This window comes from Dermacentor variabilis, chromosome 4, assembly GCF_050947875.1.
Source record: "Dermacentor variabilis isolate Ectoservices chromosome 4, ASM5094787v1, whole genome shotgun sequence".
In the NCBI taxonomy this organism is placed as follows: Eukaryota; Metazoa; Arthropoda; class Arachnida; order Ixodida; family Ixodidae; genus Dermacentor; species Dermacentor variabilis.
This window is the reverse complement of record NC_134571.1, coordinates 228015872-228040187: the sequence shown is the minus strand read 5'-3', so window position 1 is coordinate 228040187 and position 24316 is coordinate 228015872. Positions and strand designations below refer to the sequence as shown.

The window sequence follows — 24316 nt, the reverse complement described above, 5'->3', positions numbered from 1 at the left end:
CAGGGTTTCTAGCTGAGATGTTGCAGTCGTCGGGAGTCGGCTGAGGGTGTCTGCTGTAACGTTGTCCTTTCCCGGCTGGTGTTTGATGACGTAGTCGTATGCACTCAGCAGCAGGGCCCATCGCTGTGTTCGGGTGGCGGCCATCACTGGTACAGCCCTGTCTGGTCTCACAAGCAGCTTATGGTCAGTCAACAGTGTGAATGGCTTACCGAGTAGGTACTATCGGAATTTCGAGACCCCAAAAACTAGAGCCAGAGCTTCGCACTCCAGCTGTGAATAATTTCGCTTGGCTTCCGTCAATACCCAAGAACGAAAGCCTATGGGCCGACGCACCCCGTCCCTGACATCGTGAGAAAGCACTGCACCGATCCGATTTGGGGAGGCATCGCATTCCAGCACAAGAGGCTTGCGTGGTTCAAGATGTGCCAAGAAATCAGCGGACTTGAGGAGGTCCTTCACCTTGCTGAACGCCCGTTGTTGACTGGGACCCCACTCCCACTTGGCTTCTTTGTGGAGCAGTTGATACAGTGGCGTCATGGCCGTAAATGCATAGGGAAGAAACTTGTAGTAGTATGTTACCATGCCCAGATACGACCTTAATTCTGTGAGGTTCCGCGGCACCTGCATCTGAAGAATGGCCTCCATGTTTTCCGACTGTGGTTGCCGTCCCTGAGCACTAATTTGATGTCCCAGGAAATCCACCTGTGCTCAGCGGAACTTGCACTTGTCCGCATTTAAGGGGGGAAGTGGGTCTTAAAAATTTTTTTATTTTTGGGTGAATCTTTCATAAACTCCACTGTCTGGGGTAATTTTTCGTGCTGATTTCAGATCTGTATTAGATTTTTGATAGCTGTAGCAGTTCAAAAAATATTGAGGTCTGAAGTCAAATTAATTTCAAACTCGTTACGGGGTTTTTTGATGATTCCGTCTTGCTAAATCAAAAACTAAATGCATGACACCATTGCTAAAGACCTACTGTAGGGGGTGATGCTATTTTTATTCATTTGGAAGCATTTTGCGGACAAGAAAACAATCTTGCATTTATTATGAACATTTTTTTCTAATTAACAGCGAGTACTATACCTGAATGTAATTTTCATGATGGTGCAAGAGTAATAAAAATAGCATCACCCCCCAGATCATTTCAATACGAATAAAATGATGCCACCCTTGTCATTTTTGGCCAAAGACAACCCAGAAAAAACACCCGTAAGGCGGAGTACAGTGTGCAAAAACATCGAACTGAAATAAACGCATTTGAAGTATCAAACAAATGTAGCTTTTGCTGAAGTGAATCTACAGCAATACAAATGGCACCCTTTTGAAGCTCTATGTTTTGTAAGAATGGCCATACTAAATGTGTGACTGCACACTCTCAAAATAATAGTACACTGGCCACTGAACTAGCACAAGAAACTTTTATTAGGCACCATGCTCTACAAAGAGCATGGTGCCTGGGTTTCAAACCGAAGTGTAGAACTCTGTGTGGGCATGAATATAGTTCCAGTGTTGTACATGCAGGCTGTCTGATTGATAGCAGTCTCCATTACAATCAGTGAGGCATTTTTTCATTTGGTATAATTGACCATGTTACTGAATGAAGGCTCTGAGTGTAAGTAGCCTTCCAAGTCATCTTCACCTGACAGTGGCTGTGGAACTTAGGATCAGAGAGCCAGTGATAGATATGCAGCTGCTAGGTGCTTTCCAGAATTTTACTTTTGTGTGATGCCTCGATGACTTCTGCAGCCAGGTGTGTGCCTGCCCAAGGGGCCTAGTGAACAGAGCTCATGATGAGGTTCTCTTTATGAAGGGGTGGTATGATAGATATTGTTACGAGCTATCGTGACAATCTGATAATAGAGTGAACGCGCAATGTGCTTGGTTGCGAGTCCGAAGTGCCGATGTGCGAAATGCACAGCCGCAGATACAAGGAGCCGACGCGCGATGTGCTTAGTAGCGCAGTTCAAGGTGCCGACGCGCGAAATGCCTAGTCGCGGGCTCGAGGAGTCGACCCTCGACGCGCTTATTCGGGCAGTCCGAGGTGCCGACGCGCGAAATGCCTAGTCGCGGGCTCGAGGAGTCGACACTCGATGCGCTTATTCGCGCAGTCGGAGGCGCCGATGCACAAAATGATTAGGTGACGCTCCGAGAAGTCCGCGCGCGATGTGCATGATCGCCGAGTCGGAGACTCCCTATGCGCGAAATGTTTAGCCGCGTTTCCGAGGATTGCGTGCGCGATACGTATTTGTCACGAATTCGAAACACCGAGTGCTGAAAGGCTTAGCCGCATGTCCGCGGATTCCGCGCGTGAATGTTGGTTGCGAAGTCCGCGTCGCCGATGCTCGGAATGCTTAGCCGCGAGTCTGAAACGTCCACAAGTGCAGGGATCGGCCACGCTACTGCGATGTCCGCGTAGCGCCCGTTTTGACACGTCGAGATTACGGCGAGTGGAGACATCAAACTCGCGAGGTGCAAAGAGCCGAGCAGACGACGCGAGCGCCGGACCAATGGCGAACCGCGCTAGACCAATGGCGAACCGCGCTGGAGTCACGTGGCAGGCGCGGCCAATCGCAGACTCCGGCACGACCTTCAATCATTTGCTTTTTGTGCGCTTGTTTCTGTATGGAGGAGATCGCTGAAGCGGCAAATTTGAAGACGGAGAAATGCGCTTTCCAACGAGACCAAGATGGCGGCGCTCGGTCGCGCCGTTCCGGAGATATCGTGGCGTGAAAAACGCTGTTCCTTCTTGATTTCCGCGAGATTTTTCGCCACCTTGGCTGATAAAACGATTTTTTTAGAGCACTTCTAAGTGGTTTACAGTGATGATACTTGGGTATCAGATAGAAAAGGGGTCATAGAAACTGAAAATGTGATTTTCAAAAAATCGTTTTTTTTTTGCCATTTTTCGCGATTTAAAACCCGCGTCCCCCCTTAAGGGCACGACATTTTCCCGAAACCGCTGCAATACTTTGTGCAGTGTGGTGCAGTCATTGTGTTTCTCTGCAATGATGACATTGTATAAGTAGACCTGAACCCCAGGAAGTCCTTGCAAGATGGTCTCCATGCGGCGTTGGAACACTGCCGGGGCGGAAGCCACTCCAAATGGCAGGCGAGTGAAGCTAAACAGTCCCTTATGCGTGTTTATGGTCATAAGTAGCATGGCTTCCTCATCCAACGGTAGCTGATTGTAAGTCTCCCGCAGATCTATCGTGGTGAAAACCTGACCGCCGTTCAACGTTGTCAGGATATCTTCTATCCGAGGCAACGGATATTGCTCAGTGTGACAAGCTTTGTTTACCGTGAGTTTAAAATCACCGCAGAGGGGAATGTCGCCGTTACGCTTTACTACCGGCACCACCGGTGCAGCCCACTTAGAATGAGGCACAGGGACAGTAATGCCCACGGCCAAAAGGTGCTCAAGTTCAGCGTCTACCCTTGGATGAAAGGTGTACGGAACTTTGCATGCTTTCCATAATTTCGGTACCACATTGTCCCGCATCTCAAAGTCTACCGGCAGACCCCAGATGAGACCTAGGCCTGGCGTGAACACGTCAGCGAATTCTGTTACCAAATGGTGCACGTTAACACTGTCCGTCCCGACAAAAGCCATGCACTCACTTGTCGTGTTCATGTTCATTACTGGCGCCTCCAGCATGTCGAACGCCTGGATCAGGTCGCGTCCGCACAGGTTGGGACCGGAGCAACCGAGGACTGTCAGGGATCCGTCCGTCGACCAGTTTCCGCACGAAACCTTAAGCTTGAGTTGTCCACGAATGGGAAGCCTTGGCAGGAAGCAAGTCAGTTTCAATGGCGAACCACGTAGCTTGGGCCACACTGTTTTGTTTTGCTCATAGGTGGGCCACATGATGAGCGACACTGGTGAGCCTATATCGACCTGCATGTCCACTGGAATGCCCCCACAATTTAATGTGTGTACAATGGGTTGCGTGATGCCGACGGGGCTGACATGACTGTGCGCCGCTTTCCACGCAAATATACCGTCCGTGCCTACAGATGTGCTCTCCTCCCGAGACGATAGGGTATTTACCTGACTTGACAGCCCTGGTGGCCCTTCAATGAAATCTCTCTCCAGACGGAAACAGGCTTGGGTGATATGACCCTGCTGTTGGCACTTGAAGCATGTTGCCAAACGAAACCAGCAAACCTCTGGTTCGTGCCCTTTCACTCCGCAGCGGTTGCACGAAATAATCCATGGCCGGTTTCTTGGGCTATAAGACTGTCATCCCATCACATGTACGCTTCCTTCAGTGGCGTGGCTCCTTATCTGCTGCATGCTTGCTTCTGCCATTTTGGCTGATAGCACGATTTCTTCTGCTTCACTCTTTGTCAGTTGCGGCTTCGCAAGCAACTGTCGACACACTACTGCGCTTTGCAGCCCACAGACGATGCGATCTCGCAGCATTCGATACAACGTTGTGCCAAAATTGCATGTGTCCGCCTTTTGATGAACGGCAAGTATGAAATCTTTGACAAGTTCGCCTGGCAGCTGGTCGCGTGTAGAGAACTTGTAAGACTGTGCTATTTCGTTTAGTTGCGGCGAAACGTGCTGCTGCAACAAGGCTGCCACTTGAACGTAAGAAAGTTCGTTCACCTTGTCTGGCATGCATTGACCACTAATGTTGAATTCCAATGGCGGAGTCGGAGCAGCCGACGGACTCCGCGAGCGAGCACTCGACTCTGGCGCAGAGCAACGCCTCCGGATCCGCGAGTGGAACACAACCTGCGCCGCCGGAGCAAGGCGGAAGCGGAAGTTCTATCACAGAGTTACCCAGGATACCTTGCGTGTTGTCATTTCCTTCCACTGTTTGCTCCCAGCACCGCCGCACTGGTCACTTGTCTCTTCAGTGCCGTTCACCTGTTGTTTTTTTTTAAAGTGCGGAATGGATATCTCGCCAAGCGTGCAGCAGCTTTTGCTTCCTCGCGAGTCGTGACCGGTGGCGCCTCCCAGCAGACAAACGTGGTAAAGGAAATACGTCACGCAGAGTTCCGGTCCACTCCGCCGATATTGGCGGAGCATCTTTTTCTGCTCCATGGAGTGACTCCCGCTCTGAATCCCCTCCGACTCTCTCATTGGAACACCTTACTCCCACCCTCACTCTGCCATTGGAACAAACTTACTCCGAAACGAGCAGAAAAACTTGCTCCGACTCCGCCATTGGAATTCAACATAAGTAAATCCACGGTGTGGGTCGTCAGTGCTGTATCCAACAGGGCTCACTTCTTGTCGTCCGTGACGCCATTGCCTTCAAAGAAGCCTTCCAGTCGAACTTGGTAAGCTGGCCACTTGTCAAACTGCAGTGGGCTGGCATATCCTCCCATGGTGGCAAAGGCTGCGGCGTACTAAGAAGGCGGCCCGTTGTCATCGCATCCTTGTCGTCACTGATGAATCCGCACCATACACAGCGGTGGCTGGGCCAAGACAACGTTTATTGCTTTGATGCATGTTAATATAGGCGTTGTGCGAGATGGTTAGAGAGGAAGTGTGAGGAGAAGGAACCGTGGCGATAACTGTTACCGTAAGCTGGCATGACGTTATCCCGATGTAGCAGTGAGGAGCTGCCAAAAAATGTGGTCATGAGATGCCATGAGACAGGCTGGATGAACAAGAACCTTGTGCTCGACTGGATAAAGTCCGTCTGGTGTAGGCGGCCTGGCACACTGTTGTCGTTCCCGTCCATCCTCGTGCTGGACGCATTTCGTTGCCATTTGGCTGGCTCAGTGAAGAGGCTGTTGCACGAATCCGGCACTGAACTCGTCATTATCACGGGTGGGATGATGTCTCAGCTGCAGCCTTTAGATGTTTGCGTGAACAAGCCGTTCAAGGACACGATTAAGCGTTGTTACACAGATTAGATGCACTCAGGTGAGCCTGCAGTGACGCCGACCAGGCAGCTGAAGCGGGCTTTGCCAGTCACTATGCAAGTGGATTGTGGACGCATAGGCCAGCATACCAGAGGACCTTGTGTGTCACTCATTCAAGAAGTACGGCACCTCGAATGCGCTCGATGGCACAGAGGATGAGTACCTCTGAGAAGATATGTCCGACAAGGAACCATCCGAAGAGAACGCAGCTGAGGAAGACCGCGACCGCGGAGTGCAATTTAAATAAATGTTTTCCTCCAGTTTTCCTAACTTGTATTATACGCGGATAAAACTTTTTTTTTCCATTTCACGTCCCAAAAATTTCACCTCGTACTATATGCAGGTTCGTGTTACAGTAAAACCTGATTGAACTTTACCCGCTTAAACAGCAGTTTCGTTTTAAAAGTAGTAAAGTCAAACCCCTGACTCAGCAGCCATTGAACATAATGTGTTTTGTATCTACATAAACCGTACCAGCTTATTGCGTACGTATTGGTTAACATGTAGTGTTTCCAATTTTCATCGCGCAAACACGGCAGTGCGTCATCTCCATCGGACGACCCAGCGGAAGCCTCAGAGATCAGCACAACAGGCTCCAAGCACCCTGTGCGTTTGCGCGTGAAGCCACATCAACATCAACATAATTTCGGCACCGTGTCACCGTTGACGTCGTGCAAGTGAGAACTTGCGTCATGCCGAAACTCGGATAAAAAAAGCATTGGGTGCTTAGCATAGAAGAAAAATTAGACATCGTTCGTGCTATCGAACGTGACGCGAACGGTTGGCGCTGGCATGCGACATGGGTCTACTGTTGACTACGGTGTGTGGCATTGGAATGCGAAAAAGTTGCTCGGCAGCGCTGCTACGAATGCGAAGAGATGGCGGTTTGCGATTGTTGCCGAAGGGTTGCCAAGCGACAGTGATAAGGACAACACGAAAAGCGACAGCACGGGCGATTCAGGCCCGACAGTGGCAGCGGCTGCACATTACGTCAGCCTCATGAATGCAATCGTTGCGACGAGAACATCACCCTGCAATGAAAAGGTGCCCCACGACTTCTGCAACGCTACCGCGCCTGTGCACGGAGAATATGCAACGCCAACGAGGAATCTGCCATGCGAGGGTTTGCCGAGAAGAGGGGGCTGGCTGAAAAGCTGGCTCACAGCTTCAGCAAGTTTGAGGCCACTGTTTTCGCTGCTAGGCCGCCGCGGCATCAAACGAAAATAACACGTTTGTTGCGCGAAGTAAATAAATATTGCATGTTTTTTCCCCTTTCGTCACACTCTCTCTGAGTTCCGTTTTTGACAGGTAAGGGGGCGATCTCATGCTATTTCGGTTAAGCAGTACTACCGTTTAGTACATACTTTTTCCGAGCTCCGGATAACTACGGTTTAACGAGGTTTCACTGTATGTGCAGGTTATTACGGTACATACCCTTGGTTCAAGTGTGCTCCCTGAGAATATTGAAACGGGGTATGTGAAGATCGTGTGTCATGCCATATGTCCCAAACCCTCCGAGATGTTTTAAATGCCAGCAATTTGGCCTCAGTTCACAGAACTGCCGAGGCTGCCAAACTTATGCTAAATGCAGTGCTCATGAGCACTCCTCTGAATCATGTGAAAACTCTTTCCACTGTGTAAACTGTGATGGGAAGCATGCCGCATCTTCGCGGTCGTGCCCTGCAGGGAAAAAAGAAATTGTGACAATAAAAGCACAAGAAAAAATCTCATTCCAGGAAGCACACAAGCAGGTGTTCTACCTGCCTAAAGTCAGTTTTGCCGAAGTGACCTGCCAGGGGGCAGCACCATTACGACCTCTGGTGGCTGTCTGGCCTGCACGCATTGAGCTGGCAGTGACGCCATCCATCCCCTTGGCGGCTACAGCTAGCGCTGCTCTTCCGCCTCAGCAGAAGGGACCATTGACCTCCGGGCTGGTGGCCTCAAAGGCCCTGTCTACCGGGACGAGGCCGTCTTGTTAAACGCAGTGTTTGGAAGAGTGCATGTTGAGCGCCTCACCAGAGGCGATGGGCACAACAACCAGTCAGATGGCTCCGCCAGTGCCTAAGGAGCGGCGAGACTCGTGATTACATCAAGAAAGACAAACCTCGTGTCACGGCGCCTGGAAAGGGCCCGTGAGCTAATCCTCGTCTCTTAAACACCCAGCACAAAATACATCATCATGGAGACACAAATAATACAGTGGAATGTTAGAGGACTTCTTCATAACCTAGACGACATTACAGAACTTCTACACACACATAATCCAAAGTTGCTGTGTGTTTGAGACACATCTGAAACCCACACACACAAACTTTCTTTGTCAGTACACCATCTATCGTAAAGACCACAGCAAGGCAAGCGCCTCGTCTGGCAGTGTAGCAATAGTTGTCGACAAGTCTGTAGCTTGTCATCATGTCTCCCTTCAGACACCCCTTGGAGGCAATGTCAGTTCGGGCAATTCTTTTTATGGAATTGATCACTGTATGTTCCATATACATACCCCCTAATTATCATCTAGGAAAAAGCGATTTTTATAACCTAATTGATCGGCTTCCGGACCCCTACATACTCTTAGGCATTCTTAATGCCCGCAACGTCATGTGGGAAAACTCAGGATGCGACGCGAGGGGTCGTTTCATTGAACATTGTCTTGTAAACTCCGGTGCGTGCCTTTTCAATAAGAAGGAGCCAACGTATTATAATCCTCGTCATAATTCACATTCATCAGTAGACCTGCCTGTCGATTGGCCCTGCTTCAATTTTCCCTGACTTGCAATGGAATGTAACCAAAAATCCGTGTGGAAGTCACTACTTCCATGTATGTTAAATTTAATACATCGACGGAAATGCCCTCCACATGTCCCCAGGTGGAAACTAGCGTCCGTCGAATGGAATCATTTTAAGGAATCCATTTACTTATCATGACATCTTATCACCGATTTTAGCATAGCTGATGCAGTAGCGTATTTTACTTGTTTTATATTCAACGCAGCTGAAAAATTCATTTGCAAACACAAGGTCTCTCATGTAAAAGACCGGTACCCTGTTCAAATGAGCAGTGTAGACTGGCACGAAGGAAACAAACCAAAGCGTTGCGTTTACTGCGTCACTCCATGACTGCGGAAAATCTCATAGAATTTAAACTGGTCAAATCACAAGGGAGGCGCACGCGGAGACAGGCAAGGAGAACTAGCTGGGAGGGGTTTCTCTCAGGCATAACATCCTACACTCAAGAAGAGTTTAAAGTATGGAATGGCCTAAGAAAGCTAAAGGGGCAGCAAATACACCCATTACCCTTACTTAGTTCACGACCAAGGGATTACCTTGGAAGACCAGGCCAACACTCTGGGTGAACACTTCTAGCATGTATCAGCCCCACACATTACACAAAATCATCCCTTAAATATGAACAAATAGCTGAACTTAAGTCACTGGATCATAAATGCTGTCCGAACGAACCATACAACCATCCTTTTGATATTGCTGAGCAAAGAGCTGCCTTTATCACGTGTAAAAGCTCTGCACCAGGAGCTGATAAAATCACGTATGACATGACGAAAAACCTACACACCGACACACAGATGACACTTCTGGCACTTTTCAACTCTGGGCTGCGGGATACCTCCCATTCTCACGGAAGGAAGCTATTGTTATTCCCTTCTTGAAGCTGGGTAAAGACACTTCCTTTGTGGCAAGTTATCGCCCGATAGCTCTTACAAGTTGCCTGTCTAAGCTTTTTGAAAAAATGGTTAATCGACGACTCATACATTTTCCTGAACTGAACAATATGCTTCCTCCCTATCAGTGGGGCTTCAGAGAAGGGTGATCCTTAACTGACCATCTTGTGCATGTTGAAAGAAATATCCATGACGCATTTGTACGCAAATAGTTTTTCTTATCCATATTCCTCGATATGGAGAAGGCGTACGACACAACATGGTGCTACGGAATCTTGCGAGACTTGTCGGAAATGAGCATCGGTAGAAATATGGTAAACCTAATAGAAAGCTATTTGTCAAATCGTACCTTCCACGTAAACATCGGCAACGTATTGTCGCTACCATTTATACAAGAAACTGCTGTACCCCAAGGCGGCGTACTCAGCTGCACACTCTTTATTGTTAATTAAGATGACCACAGTTCGTGCTTCATTACCACCTGCCATTTTTTGTCCTGTCTATGTGGACAACATTTCAATAGGCTTCAAATCCTGTAACATTGCAGTATGCGAGAGACAAGTACAGCAGGGCTTGAAAAGGTGTCCAAGTGGGCAGACAAAAACTGATTTAAAATTGACCTCCACAAATGCACTTGTATTCTTTTTACAAGAAAGAGAGGCCTGGTTCCACATCCTTGTGTAGAACTGTGTGGACAACAAATACTTCTCAACAAAGAGCACAAATCCGAAGCTTACTTTCATTCCACACATTAAAGAAAAATATCTAAAAACAATGAACTTACTGAAAATTCTATCCCACACAACATGGGGTAGCGACAGGAAGTGCTTTATGAATCTTTATATGAGCCTAATTTGATCACGATTGGACTATGGTGCCGTCATATATAACTCTGGACACTATGAGTGCGCTAAAGATGCTAGATCCTGTACACCATCTAAGTATCTGCTTAGCCACTGGTACTTTCAGGACAAGCCTTATTGAAAGCTTCTACGCAGAATCAAATGAAGGGTCACTCCATCTGCAGAGAACTTACATCAGCCTCACATATTTTCTCAAAATACCCTCTAATCATGAACATTCGTGTTCTAATACCATTAACAACATGACATGTGCTACGCTCTTTCGTAATCGTCCCTCTGTAGATGGCCTTTTTCACTGCGTGTGAGGGAGCTTAGCATTGAAATCTATAGCAGTACACTTTCTTTTGCAGTAGAACACATTGTGGGGCTAGTTGGTTCATAGCATTCAAAAGATGAAGTGCCAACTGAGACAGCACACTAATGAAGAAAGAACAATGTCAGGACATGTATGACTGCGCAGCGGTCGTTGGGGTAGCGGACGACGGTGCAACAACTTGAATTTCTCTTGTTCTATTTTCTTTTCAAGGATTTCGCACTCTCTTACCTTTTGGCATGGACACCCAGCAGACTTCATTATAACCGATAATGCGGTGTGGGGGCATTGTAGTAAGCTACTAAGCAGGTTATTTCACCATAGAAAACACAAAAGTTGATGGCACAGCAGCTTTTATTATTGTTAAAACCGGTGTCGTTATAAGTGGGTTCGACTGGATTGCAAAACAGAGGAAATCGTAGATCACTAAAGGCCTTCATGCTGGCAGTGGACATTAAAATAGGCTGCTGCTGCTGATGATGATAATGATTATATTCGATTAAATATGGTGTTTTTATTACATACAACATTCGACTTAAAATCTACTATTTGGTATTTGCACATCCCTAGAATTTTTATTATATTGAAATCGCGTATAAATACACTTTGCTATATTGAAATTCAAATTTCAGATTGTCTACATGAAACTTCCCGGATTTCAAAATGAAAAAAAAAAAAAAGCTGATGCATTGACACCTGCAGTTCGTTGCATTATTTTAATCAACTATAAAACGGCTGGTGGTTGCCATAGAAATTCAAATAGACTATTTTGTTGGACAGCAATGAGTGACTTCATTTTTGCATACTACACCACGCATTGAGCGCTCTTTTGAGCTCTCTCTTGAGGTGCTGTCATTTTTGGTATTTGTTCAGCACCTGATACAAAACAAGAGGAATCGTTTCGAAAAAAAATTTTTTGAATTTCTTGTATATTGAATGCCTTGAACCGCATGTTTTTATACTATGTCATAGTACTTTTTTCATTTCATTTTGAAACCGGGAAGGTTGCATGTGGACACCCTGTATATGCTGTGTGGGCAAGAAGCTTTAAAAAGTTATATGAGAATTTTTTTATATTGATGCTTATTAGAGTGAGGTTTAATTGTACTTGGTGGCCAGAGTGCAATAAATTAACCGAGTTTCCCACTACGGCATGCCTCATTATCAGTTTTGATTTTGACAAATAAAATCCCAAAACTTAAAATTTTAATTGGTTTCAATGAATATCTTTCAGGGCACAGTTGATTTTTGCCTTCAGCACTTTCTAAAGACTGAGATATCAGCAGCCATCACTTGTAGTGTGGACAAACAAAAGATCCATTTATGAGTGATCCTGTTAATGAAAGAGCATCGTGATATGGCCTACCTCAAGGCAGTGTTCTTTGCCCTTTATTGTTTCTAATACTATAACGATGTGCCCGCTGATACATCTTCCTCCTTACGACTTTTCGCTGATGACTGCATCATTCACCCACGCAGTTAATTCTATGGATGGTCACCTCGCTCACCAACCAGTGACCTTAACTACATTTCAGAGTGGTGTACCAAATGACCAATGACGCTTAACACGACTAAATGCAAAGTAATCTCTTTTAGTCGCAAGCGTTCAAATTCTAACTTCTTCTACCTGATTGATAGCACAATAGTATCTCCGGCATCAACATAAAAGTATTCAGCTGTTCACCTCACGCATAATCTTTCATGGGCCGTGTACATTCAGAACATTTCTGCCAAGGCTTCTAGATCACTTGGGTATCTGTGCCGGAACTTGCAAAACTCCCGCAACAATGTAAGAAAATTGGCTTACTTAACAGTTGTGCGACCACATCTAGAATTTGCATCAGCTATCTGGTCCCCATATCAAACTGCATATCAAAACGGCCTAATCAGAAGGCTAGAATCTGCTAGATTTCATTACGCAGAACTACAGTCCCCATTTGAGCATAACCCAGATCAAACTTGATATCTTTCTCGAACCATTAGATTTTCGTCGTTCCATTGCTCTTTTATGCCTATTTCGTAAATATTATTACAGCACCAGGCTGTCTGCATTACCTCTGAAAGCACCTTCACGCATTTTGTGTCGACTACATAATTAATTTGGCATAAAGCACATGCGCAGAAGGACCGAAGCCTTCAATTCATCGGCACTTCCTTGTGCCATTGCTCTTTGGAATGATCTTCCCGACTCTATCGCATCCATCTGTGACCACAAATTTATTTATTTATTTATTTCAGTACTCTCAGGGCCAGAGGCATTACAGAGAAGAGGGGCATACAAAATCAGCAGCAGTTTATTAAATTTGTTGTTGTCGGTGATGGCAGCGATGAAGGCAGGGAGATGGTTCCAGTCATTTCCAGTTCGAGGAATAAATGAACTTATACAAAGGCTAGTTTGGCATTGCGGTATTCCTGCCTTGAAGTTGTGGTCAGTGCGTGAAGATATATAAGATGGAGAGAGGAGTAACTTATCTTTGAGAATAGGGTTGGTATAATAAATTCTGTGAAAAAGACATAAGCGAAAATATTTACGGCGCAGAGAAAGAACGGGAAGACGAAGTGCAGATTTCATCGCAGATGCGCTTGCTGTTTGGGAATAATTTGAAACAATAAAACGGGCGGCGCGGTTTTGAACAGACTCTAAAGTGGTAATTAATGTTATCTGATTAGGATCCCAAATGGAGCAAGCATACTCTAGTTTACGTCTTATTAACGTCCTATACAGATGAAGCTTAACGGTGCTGTTAGAAGCTATGAAATGGCGCTGTAAATGTCCGAGCGTGCGGTTAGCCTGGTTAGATATGTAGTTCATGTGCATTTTCCAGGACAGATCGTGTTTTAAGGGAATACCCAGATATTTGGACGACAAGACAGATGATAACGGAGTATTATTAAGAAGATAGCGAGGGGTGTATTCAGGCGGACGGCTAGAGACACGCAGGTGTTTGCACTTAGTGGTGTTAAGTGTCATGAGCCATTTGCTGCACCATGAAGAAATGGCGTTCAAGTCCGATTGCAAGCATGCTTCATCAGAGGGATTAGTAATTGAACGATAAAGCACACAGTCATCTGCGAAAAGATTTATATGGGAGATAACATTATCAGGAAGATCATTAATGTAAATTAAAAACAGGAGAGGACCTAACACAGAACCTTGAGGTACTCCAGAAGTTACGGAAACAAGAGATGAGTCATAATCATTAACTGAGACATTCACTACAGTTGGAAAGAAAACATTTAATTCAGCCCAATACCTGATCATTAATATTAAGAGCACCGAGTTTAATTAGTAATAGATCATGAGAAACAGTGTCAAACACCTTAGCAAAGTCTAAAAAATGCAATCCACGATAATGTTAGCATCCATAGCACGAAATAAATCATTAGTGAAAGATAGCTGTATCTCACACGAAAAAAATTTTCTGAAGCCATGTTGACATGAATTGAAAAAGTTGTTAGATTCAAGGAATGTAATAAGATGAGAATAAATAATGTGCTCAAGAACTTTACAGGGAACGCTGGTTAATGAAATGGGCCGATGGTTGAGTATTGAATCGTTACTACCTGATTTACGCAATGGAACCACCTTCCCCTCCTTCCAATCAGGAGGGATGGAACAACTCTGTAATGACTGTTCAAAGATTTCATGAAGAATCAATGATGAGCAGGTAGATGTACTTTTCAAGAACTCCGTTGTAATGCTGTCGATACCTGAACAAGATGAAATCTTCTTTCTTTCAATTAAACATGTCACACCAACGGAATCAATGGGTATTGGATCCATGGGTAAAAAGTCAGATGCACAAGGATGAGGGAAAACATTCTGCAAGGTAGAGGGAAAGCACGAGGCAAAAAAATCTCTTAACACTTTGCAGCAGTCACTCTGGTATATTTGGAGTGTTGTGATCATTGCAAAGATCTACTGTATTCGGCTTATTCCCGCTGACCAGATTCCAATATTTCCTCGGATTATGTCAAAGAAGGAGCGGAAGCGTGTGCTGGTAGAATTTTTTTTTGCTTCACATGAAATTTGTTCATAATCTGTCTTAGTGGTGGCATAAGCATGCCAGCGTTCGGCCGTTTCGGGTTGCCTTGGCCCGCCGGAATAGTCTTTTTTTTCTTGTTCAGCAGGCACCGCAGATGCGCGTTAAACCACGGAGCATGAGAGTTAGATATAATGTGTTTCTGAGGGATGAATTGATTAATTAAAAAATTGACTTTTTCTTTGAATAAGGTGCAATTTTCATCAACATTGCACATGTGGACACTTGGAATGAAGTGAGTGACAAAATCCATTAGTTCGCGGTTTATAGACTCAAAGTCAGCGTTTTTATAGTCTCGGATAAGTTTTGGCGTTTTGGTAGCGGGAACAGACATGCGCTGTTCAAAATAAATGGGGCAATGATCACTCAAACCAGGTAAATATCTTAAACAGGAAACAAGCTGGGCTATAGCAGTGAGGAGGAGGTCAAGAATGTTAGCAGCTTGCTGAGTAGATTGTGTAGGCTGAAAGACAAGTTGCGTAAAATTAAAATCCAGACAGAGGTTGGTGAAGAGAGAGCACTCAGATGTGGGAGGAGAGTCATGCCAGTTAATTGCTGGAAAATTAAAATCACCAAGAAGGAAGAGTGGACATGAGGGGAACCGAACAATTGACTCATTTAGTACACCATGTAAAACTGAATTAAATCTCAAGGGCTAACTGGGCGGCCGATAGCACACACAAAAAATAATATCACGATATCCGTGAGTGACACGCGTACACACGACTTCCAAATGAGTAGCAATATCTATAACACAACAACTCAAGCCGTCACATACGGCGATCAATACTCCGCCACCAGTATGCGACATACGGTCACAGCGAAAAAATTTGAACTCTTTCACATTGAAAAATTTCATGGTCTGCAATATCACTCAAGAGCCAAGTTTCAGTCAAGATAACAATGTCAGCTGAACATGAGTCAATGGCTGAGGACAGGTCATCACGTTTATTATGCACACTGCGCACAATGGAATAAATGAAGGAAATTGGTTTAGCGACCGAGTAAGCTGGTAGCTGTAGCGATGAACTACTATGTAGCGATAATATTCATGGAAGCTGAAACAGATGTGCCTCTGTTCTCGCCGGAACGACTTTCGGCAATGTCTACTTTACAAACACGATCGGTGGAGGAACAATAGACATAGCACTTTTTCTTGATGTGCAGTCGGTTCAACCGCAAGACATACTTCTCTCCCGAAGCCTTACCGAAATCGGCCAACATTTTACGGGACTGGCGCGTGGCGCGAGAGAAGTCTTCACTAAATGATACTTTGGAATTTTCGAACTTTGTACGTTGCGATATAATCTTTTCTCTTAATTTGGGAGGACCGAAATTAACTATAGTGGATTAACATTTCTCTGAGACGTACGAGCCCAGGCTGTGAGCACGATGAATACCTTCGTCGGGAAAAGATAGATACAGTTTGTCTGAAAGAATTTTGTGAACATGTTCTTCAAACTCTGCCCAAGTTTCAGAGCTAGTGTCCGGGATGCCCTAGTAAAAAATCAGGTTATCTCGACAGGAGCGATCCTCAAAATTATCTAGCCATGAATTTATTGCATGAACTCGGCATGCACAGCCTCGGATATGGCATTGTTGAGTGCAGGAACACGTTCACTGTCCAATGACTGTACCTGAGATTCCGCAAGCCTGTACCGCAAGCCTGTTAGTAAGGTCGCATACTTTCTGCTCTAGTTTGGGTCCGTTCGCCTTAAGCTGTGTTAAGGTATCCATCAAGTCACCGGGACGGGCATGCGATTTTTCAGACAAGGCAGCAATAGTAGCTAGCACATCGGCATTTGAATTAGTACCAGTTGGTCCCGGGTTTGACTCAATGTCGCCTCATTTCATGATCAGCTGCGGAAACACTTTTCTAAAGAGTGGCGTCGTGACTTTGGTCTCTTCAGTTGGTTTGCATTTTCATTCTCGTTGCTATTGCAGTATGCCTTATCTTGTGTATATTACATCAATTCTTGCATGACTCCTGTTTTTCTTACGATATGACACATTCATGTTCATCTTAATTATCATCATCAGCCTGGCTACACCCACTGCAGGGCAGAGGCCTCTCCCATACTTCTCCAACAACCCCGGTCATGTACTAATTGTGGCCATGTCGTCCCTGCAAACTTCTTAATCTCATCCGCCCACCTAACTTTCTGCCGCCCCCTGCTACGCTTCCCTTCCCTTGGAATCCAGTCCGTAACCCTTAATGACCATCGGTTATCTTCCCTCCTCATTACATGTCCGGCCCATGTCCATTTCTTTTTCTTGATTTCAACTAAGATGTCATTAATTCGCGTTTGTTCCCTCACCCAATCTGCTCTTTTCTTATCCCCATTCATGTTACTCATGGTATAATACAATGTTCCTTGTGCCTATGTTTATTTTTTTGTTATCATTTGCTGTGTACAATTTTTCCCTTTTACTTCATGTTTTGCATCTTGCATCGTTATTTGATACTTGTTATTATACTGTTTATGCTGTTTTTTGTCCTCCTTACTCAGTGCCCTTGTAGGCCCTGTAAGGTATATTGAATAAATAAATAAATATCACTGATCTCTTAAATGAATTTCATGATGGTGACTGTGAATCGATTATTTATGATAGTAGGTTTGAATACTACACGCGAGTGAAATAAGAAACATAGAACTGTTATACAAGAAGGCAACCATAAGCATCGACCGTGACCAACAAAGGGTGCAATGTCATGTTCGGGAACTAGTTGTTGCAAGTATCGCGAATATTTTTCTGGGCCAGAAGTGGGATGCGAAACACTCGGGACAACACTGGTGGTTCAACACGCTCACCCCTGTGTACAGCATGCAGCAATGAGCGGGAAGGCATTTCTCATCCCTGACTGTGCAGGTGGCGTGGTGGTCCCACATAAGGGTGGGTGGCAGTCCACACGAGTGCGCAAGTCTGAAAAATCGGTCGGCAACTGTACTTATAAAAGGGTCAAGCAGTTCGGCATTTTCACTACACCGGCAAGATAATGTGGCACTATAGCTCAAATCCTGTATACTGATGTTGCTGCTATGTGTGCCTCTCTTGAATGTGCAGGCAGGTTGAGCTTCAGGCGGCTGGTGCAGCACCGCTCCTGCGCACAGTGACACAGACGATGAAGGTGCGCTGGCTGGATGAGCTGCTGGCACACAAGGGGATCCACTGCCCAATCCGAGACTGCCCCTTCACCTGCCTCGCCATCACAGCCATGGAGAAGCACTATGCACAGTGTGCTGGGGTGAGGGTCATTTTGAATTTGGTACAGTTGACTTCCATTAGTTCAGCCTTGGTGGATGTGACAAAATTGATCGAATTATCTGGCAGATTAAATTAAACAAAATGCAGAAAAAATGCCGCAACATACTTCTGATTCATTTTGCAGTACAGTAGAATCTCGTTCGTACGTTTTGGGGATAAAAATGGAAGAAGAAACGTACTAACTAGGAAAATGTACGACCCAAAACCACTGAAAGCTATGGCACTCAACAGTGGTAGATATCATTGCTACTTACTCGCCATGGTGGCATGGTGGCTTTGGCGTTGCACTGCTAAGCCCAAGGATACCCAATCGAATCGCGGCCATGATGGCAGCATTTCGATGGGCAAAATGCTAAAAAGAAATCCGGGAAAGAAATGAAATTGTCACATCATGTGCATCGTTAATCAGTTAATCTTGCAGCTATGCAGGGAAACAGAGGGTACGCTGACAGAGGAGTTTCCGTGCGATTGGATAGAAAATGCTTTGCAAATCTCACGTGCTCTTTGCTCTGTTTATCTACCTTGTCAACTTTCTAGAAGAAAACAATTTTTTCTCTAATAGTCAACATGGCTTTTGCAAATTCCTTTCTTGCGAGGCTCAGCTGATAACTGCAAGCATAGCGACAGCTGCCGTAAAGCCACGCGGCGAAGCCGGATTACAGGAGACACTAACTATGCAGAAAAACAACATAACAGGAGATGCGTGAGAGTCGTACATCCTCACATCCCCTCAACCTTAAATCACTACATATTCTAGCACAACATGTCATATGGTCTAATATCAACACATGCTTTGCGAACAAAGTAGTACATGCAACAGTGGCCGTGCCGAGGAAATGTCCGCATGCTGTCGATAACATGCGAGCTGACATTGTCCTTGGGGTACACCGCTGGCGTCCGCTGGTCACAGCAGTAGTTCTGCAGACTCGATTCCAAGCCAGGACTCCAGAAATGGCGACGCAGTAGTCGGTACGAGCAAGCGTCACTTGTGCCGACGCACCCTGCTGGCAAAAGCCGCAGTAGCTGTTGGTGACCACCGGCTCTTTTCTCTGTTGCTGAGGGTGGAGAGCTGGATACAGTCGCAACCCGGCCAAAGTTGCTGTGCCAAAGTCGCTGTGCTGAACAGGCCACAGCATCGCCATTGCCCAGGGTGGCTCGATCATACTCCGGGGCAGCAGTGTAGACGATGTGCAGGTAACAGCAAACCAGGGGTGACTGCACTCACACTGCGTACACTCAGCGTACTCGGCAAATGTTAAAGTAGTGCAAGGGATAGGAATTCTCCATGCGCTTCGCCCACGGGGCACAATGTTCAACTTGGCTAGCAAAGGATCGGGCGGCTACTCAGATGCTAAGTTCACGTGAACGCAGCTCGCTTCCTTGAGTTGAACGAGTAATTTCAATTTGTGCGAGGCTAACTAGAATGAGGGAAGCAAAGTGCAACACCTCAACACCACGGTCCACCAGGTTCCACCGGTGCCAGGCTGCAATACCAGTCAGCCTGTAGTGGCACCCGTGGCCTGCGGCCACCCGGATCCCAGAGCCCCGACTTCATCAGAGTCAAAGACGTAGAAGCTATTAACATAAGAAATTCGGACCAACCACGAGGCTTCTGTGCTTGCTCGCTTCAGGCTTGCCAATGCTCCGAGGGCGCTAAGCCTTGCTCTACCAGGATGCAGACCACGTGGCTCTCGCACTGACGAATGTCATTAAAAAAAAAACACTTGCGAAAAGCCTCAGCATGTTTAAAAGTTCAAACACACTACAGCCACCGTCACCTCGCTCAAGAAAGCACGCCGTCGACGCTAGCGATCAAAATCCATGCTAGCTGTACGCTCAGTGCAAACAAAGGTCTTGAACGAAGCAAAACTATTAAAACTATCGTCCGATGCCCCAAGAGCCCCACATTGGGCTCTTGGGGTTCTCACTCGTGCTCTTGGGACAAAGGAATGACAACACAGTAGTGCAAACAATCACAAGGGCATTTGTTGCACCTTCAATAGACTAATGCCTGCTAGCCGAGTTGCTATCCACAGGACATGCCGATGGGCACACGAGAAATCGCGCGCCGACTCACCGACTCACCGCGACCTGATAACGAGTGAATATGTTCACCCCATGCTGGACACCAATGCCTGGTCGGCCCTAAAGGGGGGCTTAAAAAAATGCGAGAAGGTTGCCGTGACAGCCTGTCAGCTTGAGAAATCCAGAAGAAACGCTGAGGCGAGATCTCCACAAGCATCTTGCCACGTACTTTAAAATTTTGGGGGGTATTGACAATGATGTTTTTATTAAATTGACTTTTTGAAAATGAGTTTTTTTGGAAAGACTTGCGTAGCAGGTTTCTTTTTTCTTATTTTATATTTTTTGTAGGAACACAATCTCTTGCAGGAATGTTGCAAAGGTAACATTCTATACTTGACACTCTTTTCAAGTTTCCGTGTGAAATAGAAAATGCACAAAGGCACATCAAAATTGCAAGACATTTCTCCTTTGGGCCATGTTTGAAATTTGCAAATATTTTTTTCTTTTGTTGACAGCATAAAATATTCATGGAAGTTATTTACATCTAAGCATACTAAAACAAGCAGAAAATGTTTCGTCAACTTTTTTAGTTTGCATTGAATTAGGTCGCGAAGCCAGAAAATATTGTAGTAAACAGTCGTAGGATGCCCGCTGCACCACCTTCAAATATTTTATTTAGCACGCTGGGAATGCATATTGCAAATAATGTTTTCAGTGCTTTGCAGTTTGAATGTGCCTATGTAACATAAAAAATCAGACAGAATATATCAAGCAGACATGCATGTCCCACCTCTCGGGGAATTACCCTACACCGAGTTGTAGGGCACCATTCAGGGACTGTGTTCTTTTTTATTATTTGAAGCTGAGATGGAATACGAGGAGGCACCTTGCTGTGTGGCACATTTCTGGGAGTTGCTGCTGGGGCTTGGCAATGCGTGTGCTGTACTTGTGCAGGTGAATGGATCTGGCCTGGACCAGTGCCCGTACTGTGAGGCCCAGTTCCTCACCCACAGCAGCGCCCTGCACGTGCACATAGTGGAGGAGCACCCGACTCGGCGCTCTCTCATGCACTCGCACGTGGGCGAGGGACGCTACCGCAAGTCCCTGGGGACCCGACGCAGCAGGGCCCCCCTGCCACCACCACCACCACCCAAGCGACCCTTGTTGGCCCGGGCGCCTGCCACTGCCGGGGCCACGGTGAGCCTCCCTAGTGACTGTGCCTTACTTATATATGTATTTATTTCACGCACTTTCAAGGCCCGAAGGCGTTACAGAAAAGAGCGAAGTCAAAACAAGAAGTAATGCAGTAAAAATACAAACAAAAAGTATTAACAAAAGGCATTCTGAACAGCAGTCTTGAAGTTGGTGGAGCCGGTGATGAGTGTGATGGATGCAGGAAGGCGATTCTAGTCCGTGCTTGTCCTAGGGATGAATGAGTCACTCTACCAGTTTGTACGGCACAATGGCACCCCGATTATAAGGTTGGGGTCAGTGCGGGCCGAAATATAAGATGGAGGGGCAAGAAGGGTTTCCTTTAAAGAGGGGTTCAAGTGAAAAACTTTGCAAAAAAGGGAGAGACGGGAACATTTACAGCATGACGAAAGATCAGGTAAGTTAAGAGTTCGTTTCATTGAGGAGGTACTTGCGTAGCGAGAATAATTGGATAAGACAAAGCGTGCACCGCGGTTTTGAATACTTTCAAGAGTAGAAACTAATGAAGACTGAGTCGGATCCCAAATGGCTGAAGCATACTCCAATTTGGAGCAAACTAAAGTTTTGTAAAGAGTTAGCTTCAGGGAAGAAGGGGCGGAGCTAAAATTATGGTGCAAGTTACCAAGCATGCGGTTTTACCCGCTGCGGTTGCTGAGTTGCTATGGTGTTAGGCTGCTGAGCACGAGGTCGCGGGATCGAGTCCCGGCCACGGCGGCCGCATTTTGACGGGGGCGAAATGCGAAAACACCCGTGTATTTAGATTTAGGTGCACGTTAAAGAACCCCAGGTGGTCGAAATTTCCAGAGTCCTCCACTACGGCGTGCCTCATAATCAGAAAGTGGTTTTGGCACATAAAACCACATAATTTAATTATGCGGTTAGCTTTTTTAGTAACATAGTCACTATCTTTCAAGGGTGGGAAATAAAGGGAGAGATAAGCTGTGCCAGAAACCATCTACGGTGGTTGTCAAGTGAGCAGTAGCTTTCCTGTGTAGACTGTTGCCCATCCGCATGCCATCTGGGAGTCGCAAAACTTTATTGTCACATGAATGCTGGTACAGTGGAATCTGAATGATACGATCACGGCTAATACGAATTTTAGGATGATACGAATTTTTCTGTGGTCCCAGCCAAGCCTTATTACTTTGCAACGTCCTAGAGAACGGTTGTTACGAATCAATTTTTGACCCGCGTCGGTTGATACGAAAATTACCGAAGACACTGGAAATTCTAAAGTGTGCTTGGCGAAAGCCAGGCGCTGCTGCCGTCTGTGCTCCGCTTCCCTGGCTTTCCTGTTCGGTGACATAACCAGTCGTTGCTGCCGTCTGCGCTCCAGTTCATTCGCTTTGGTGTTAGGCAATATCGCCTGTCGCTGCTGCCGCTTTCGTTCTGCTTCCCTGCCTTTGGTACCCGGCGACCTAATCAGTTGCTGTTGGCGTTTCTGTTTTGCCTCCTTTGATCTCGCATCTGGTGACATGTTCTGTCGTCGCATGCGCATTCGCTCCTTGTTCTTCTGGCGTTTGGTGTTGGGGGAATCCGGCGTGCGCTGGCGCTTCCCCAAACCGGTTGGCGCGGAATCACTGGGCCGCTTTGGAGCCATGCTTCTCACTCACTCGACTATAATGAGACGTCTGGCAAAGGAGCAGCCGTGCGGCTGCCACTGCCGACGCATGGCTGACGCGAGTGCACTCATTCTACCGCTACTGTGTGACGTCATGGTTGCTATGCACAACGACGCCCCCCACCGGCGCGCCAGTTGCTAAGGAGGGGAGGAGGTTGCGCTGCTGTGCGGAGGAGAGGCCACAGTTGGCACGATTTCAGTGCACGGACGGACGCGACCGCGTGTATGAGCCAAAGCTTTCGCCTTAATAAATGCTGCCCTACCGACGGCCGCGAAAGAGAACACTGCGCAGTCACACGATTTCTCCCTTTCTCTTTTCGTGCGGAGGTGCAGACGTGGCGCCGGACAGCACGGAGGCCGCGACTGGGCGTGACGAGTTTGAAGCAGTGGTGCATTTGTTGCTTTTGTGCTTTTCCTCCTTTTCCATGTGCCATAGGACGGAATAGCTGCTGTGCTTCAGACCGCGTTCTTTGTGTTAGGCGTGGGCGACGGCGAAGGTCCACAACCGACGGCTGAAGCGCTGCACATGCTCGAAGTTCTGAGGCGTGCTATGGCCACAGATGAAATCAGCGACGACACGTGCACGCGCTTTTATGGATTTGAACAAAGTCTGCTAAATGACCTGACAAAGAAAAAGAGGCAGATGGACATTAGAGACTTTTTCTTCAAGAAATAAATGCTTTTTACGTACGTGTGCCTGAGTGAGTTTACCCCTGACTCTTTAATTTAGCCAGTTTTAATTGTTTCGATGATACGAATTTTGGCTAATACGAATTTTTCGTGACCCCGTGAGATTCCTATAATCGAGATTCCACTGTATAATGTAACACTATTCCAATCTGTATTAAGCCCAAATCCACCATTACAAATTCAAATTCCTATGCAGGGGCGTCTGCATCAGCAGGCGTTTGGTGTGTTGTGATACCACATACCTGAGCACATGAAGGTTGGACCCTCCCATGTTTGACCGTGCATGACTTAGCCGTGTCCGGGGAAAAGGTGATCCTGGGGTTGAGCCGATGCTGAGTGTTTGAACCTTTGAGGCCCCTTGGCAGAGGCAACACACCCCTTTGGCCTCCCAAGACATATGCATTGATAACACCTCGAAAAGTACATTGCCGCACGAAAACAGCCAACGCATGCACAACTTGTACTTCTCCCAAAACCCGTGCGTCAATGTCAGTTTTTAATCACATTTTACCTACCAAATAGGTAAGCACGTTCCTTGTAGGTTAAACACAAAGACTTATCACTTGTGATGTACCGTAAAAACCGGACTATAGGTCGGACCGGAATATAGGTTGGTCCCCAACTAACGAATTCTAAAAATGAAAAAAAATCTTTTTCAATGGCAAAAGTATCCGAAAGACACCCTTACCTTGAAACAAATGCGACTCATGCACAATAGTGAC

General features: G+C 46.3%; 1 protein-coding gene across 12 annotated transcripts in view; it reads left to right on the top strand.

The window, feature by feature from the left end:
- LOC142580151 (uncharacterized) overlaps positions 1–24316 on the top strand; it is a 750235-nt gene that overhangs the window by 50578 nt on the left and 675341 nt on the right. For all 12 annotated transcript variants that reach the window (XR_012827590.1, XM_075690998.1, XM_075691004.1 and 9 more), the window contains exons 4-5: positions 17846–18026; positions 21026–21268. Coding sequence is in view for 11 of the 12 variants with exons in the window: in XM_075690998.1 (XP_075547113.1) it covers positions 17846–18026; positions 21026–21268 (424 nt within the window). In the remaining variant the exon portion in view is untranslated. The remainder of the gene's footprint in view (positions 1–17845; positions 18027–21025; positions 21269–24316) is intronic.